At 36.6% G+C, this 2162-nt stretch overlaps 1 protein-coding gene across 1 annotated transcript; it reads left to right on the forward strand.

Annotated features, from left to right (window-relative positions):
- The first annotated feature begins 665 nt into the window (after positions 1-665).
- Positions 666-1631, forward strand: LOC108373159 (juvenile hormone acid O-methyltransferase-like). Its single transcript, XM_017629010.1, has 3 exons — positions 666-1036; positions 1099-1382; positions 1441-1631. The coding sequence occupies exons 1-3, from the start codon at positions 666-668 to the stop codon at positions 1629-1631; spliced, it is 846 nt and encodes a 281-aa protein (XP_017484499.1).
- The last annotated feature ends 531 nt before the right edge of the window (positions 1632-2162 follow it).

The raw sequence follows: 2162 nt of genomic DNA on the forward strand, positions 1-2162 counted from the left end.
TTTTTTTAATTTTTTTTTTTTATTAATTTTGGGATTTCATTTCATAACATCTTTGGCATATTACATATTAGGCCTTATTCATAATAAATAAAGTTTATTTTATTTTTTTTAATTAAATTTTCTACTTTTCTACTTTTTATTAATTTAATTTTATAAAAAGCTTCCGTAACAATAACAATTATTATAACTTAATATTTTTAATTTCATTTTCTTCTAATTTTCATTTTTTTTATCGTGAAAATTTGTTTTTTATTTAATTTAATTTTATTTTATTTAAACAAAATTGATTGCTAAAATGCAAAAAGAATATCGTTAAGACCTCCTCGTTAGCAGATCTTTCAATTAGTCGTTCGAAAGACAGAGAAGAGCTTTCAAGATAGCTTTTTTTACTTATGGCGGGAACACTGTGCTGTACGCTTCCAAATGACCTCATCACAGTGACGACCGGGATCGATATAAAAGCTCCAGCAGCATTCAATTAGGTATCAATAATTCAACATAAAGCGATTGAAAAGGGAGTAGGAAGTGCCGCTAAGTGTTTTTATCTCCGCTTTATGTGCTCATGGTGTGTTGATATACATATTTTGTTCGAGAATTCCACTTCCGAATTTTGAGTACTTACAAGAAAACGAAAAACGAAAGCACACACCTACACAGTAAATATCATGAATCAGCCCTCGCTTTATCGTCGTGCCAGCGGTGTGCAGCGTCGCGACGCTAAGCAGATTTGGCAGCAGTATATGAAAGTGATGCAATGGCGCGCCGACGGACGTGACACACTCATCGATATTGGTTCGGGGTCTGGCAACGTGCTGATGCAATACATTTATCCAATTATGCCGGCACAATTCGATGCTGTTTGGGCCATAGATATTTCGGAGCGTATGATCGATTTCGCGCGCAAAAACTATGGCGACTCTGAGCGCGCGCACTTCGAAGTGTTGGACATCACATGCGCACAGCTGCCACAGCGGCTGTGCGGGCAATTCGATCATGTGACCTCTTTCTATTGCCTGCATTGGGTGCATAATCAAAAGTGAGTTCACCTGTTTGCCGTAGGTCAAAATCACACTAACACTTCATTCATACTTATTGCAGACGCGCCTTGCTGAATATCTATCAATTGCTGCGCCGTAGTGGTGGTGACTGTCTACTAGTTTTTCTCGCGAATCATTCCTTCTTTGATGTGTACATAGAACTATCAAAGTCAAATAAATGGTGTAGATATATGACAGATACTATGCAATTTGTAGCACCCTTATATAATAGCAGCGATCCGAGTGTCGAGTATAGCAAATTATTGCATGCCAATGGTTTTGTGGACTTCAGCGTGGATATACGCAATAAGATTTTTGTCTATGCTGGCAGGCAGACTTTGAAAGGTTTGTGCTATTTTATTCACTGTTGCAATCGACTTAAGAAAATTACAAATTCTTATAGATAATTTCAAAGCTATTAGCCCGTATTTATCGCGTATACCGGAAAGTCAGCATGAGGAATTTCTGGATGATATGATCCAAGTTCTTCTTAAAATGAAACTACGCAGTGGCCAAATCAATGAAGAGGATTTCAAATGCACTACACTGTACAAATTAGTTGTAGTCTATGCAAGGAAATCCGATGGGATCTGAGTACATATATTTTATGGCATTACAACTAACAACCGCGTTCAATTAGAACTTCGGACTAAAAATATTTAATAAAGGACATTTTATGGAGTCTAGCAACACAGTATTCACTACTTTTACGTTTATTTTTTAAATCTAACCTCACATTTAAAACTGCTTCTAATGAATTTTGCAGAAACCTTGCATATAGTGAGATCACATTCGATTTTGTGGGAGATGCTGCTTTTCCTTTGACGAAAGATCTGATTGCGGCTAGTTTCGTTTTATATTGAAATCCGCGCATCTTTCAATCGCGTATATTTCAGCCAGGAAACTGAAAATACATACAATTTTCCCCTAGGTTTCAGATATCTCAATCTTTATACACCTTTTCCGGTACCCTTTTTATTAGCTTTCTAACATTTTTGTAAAGCTGAACTTCGGCCGCATGCTTTGCATCGGTAATGCAATTTCAGTGCACTTCTTCTTTCCTGGTAACACTCATCTTTAGGATAGATCTCTTCGCCTAAGTCTGGATATGAATATGAATAGTGG

The sequence above is a fragment of the Rhagoletis zephyria genome, unplaced genomic scaffold, assembly GCF_001687245.7.
Source record: "Rhagoletis zephyria isolate East Lansing unplaced genomic scaffold, Rhagoletis_zephyria_1.1 Rzeph_scaffold_06430, whole genome shotgun sequence".
Lineage (NCBI taxonomy): Eukaryota > Metazoa > Arthropoda > Insecta > Diptera > Tephritidae > Rhagoletis > Rhagoletis zephyria.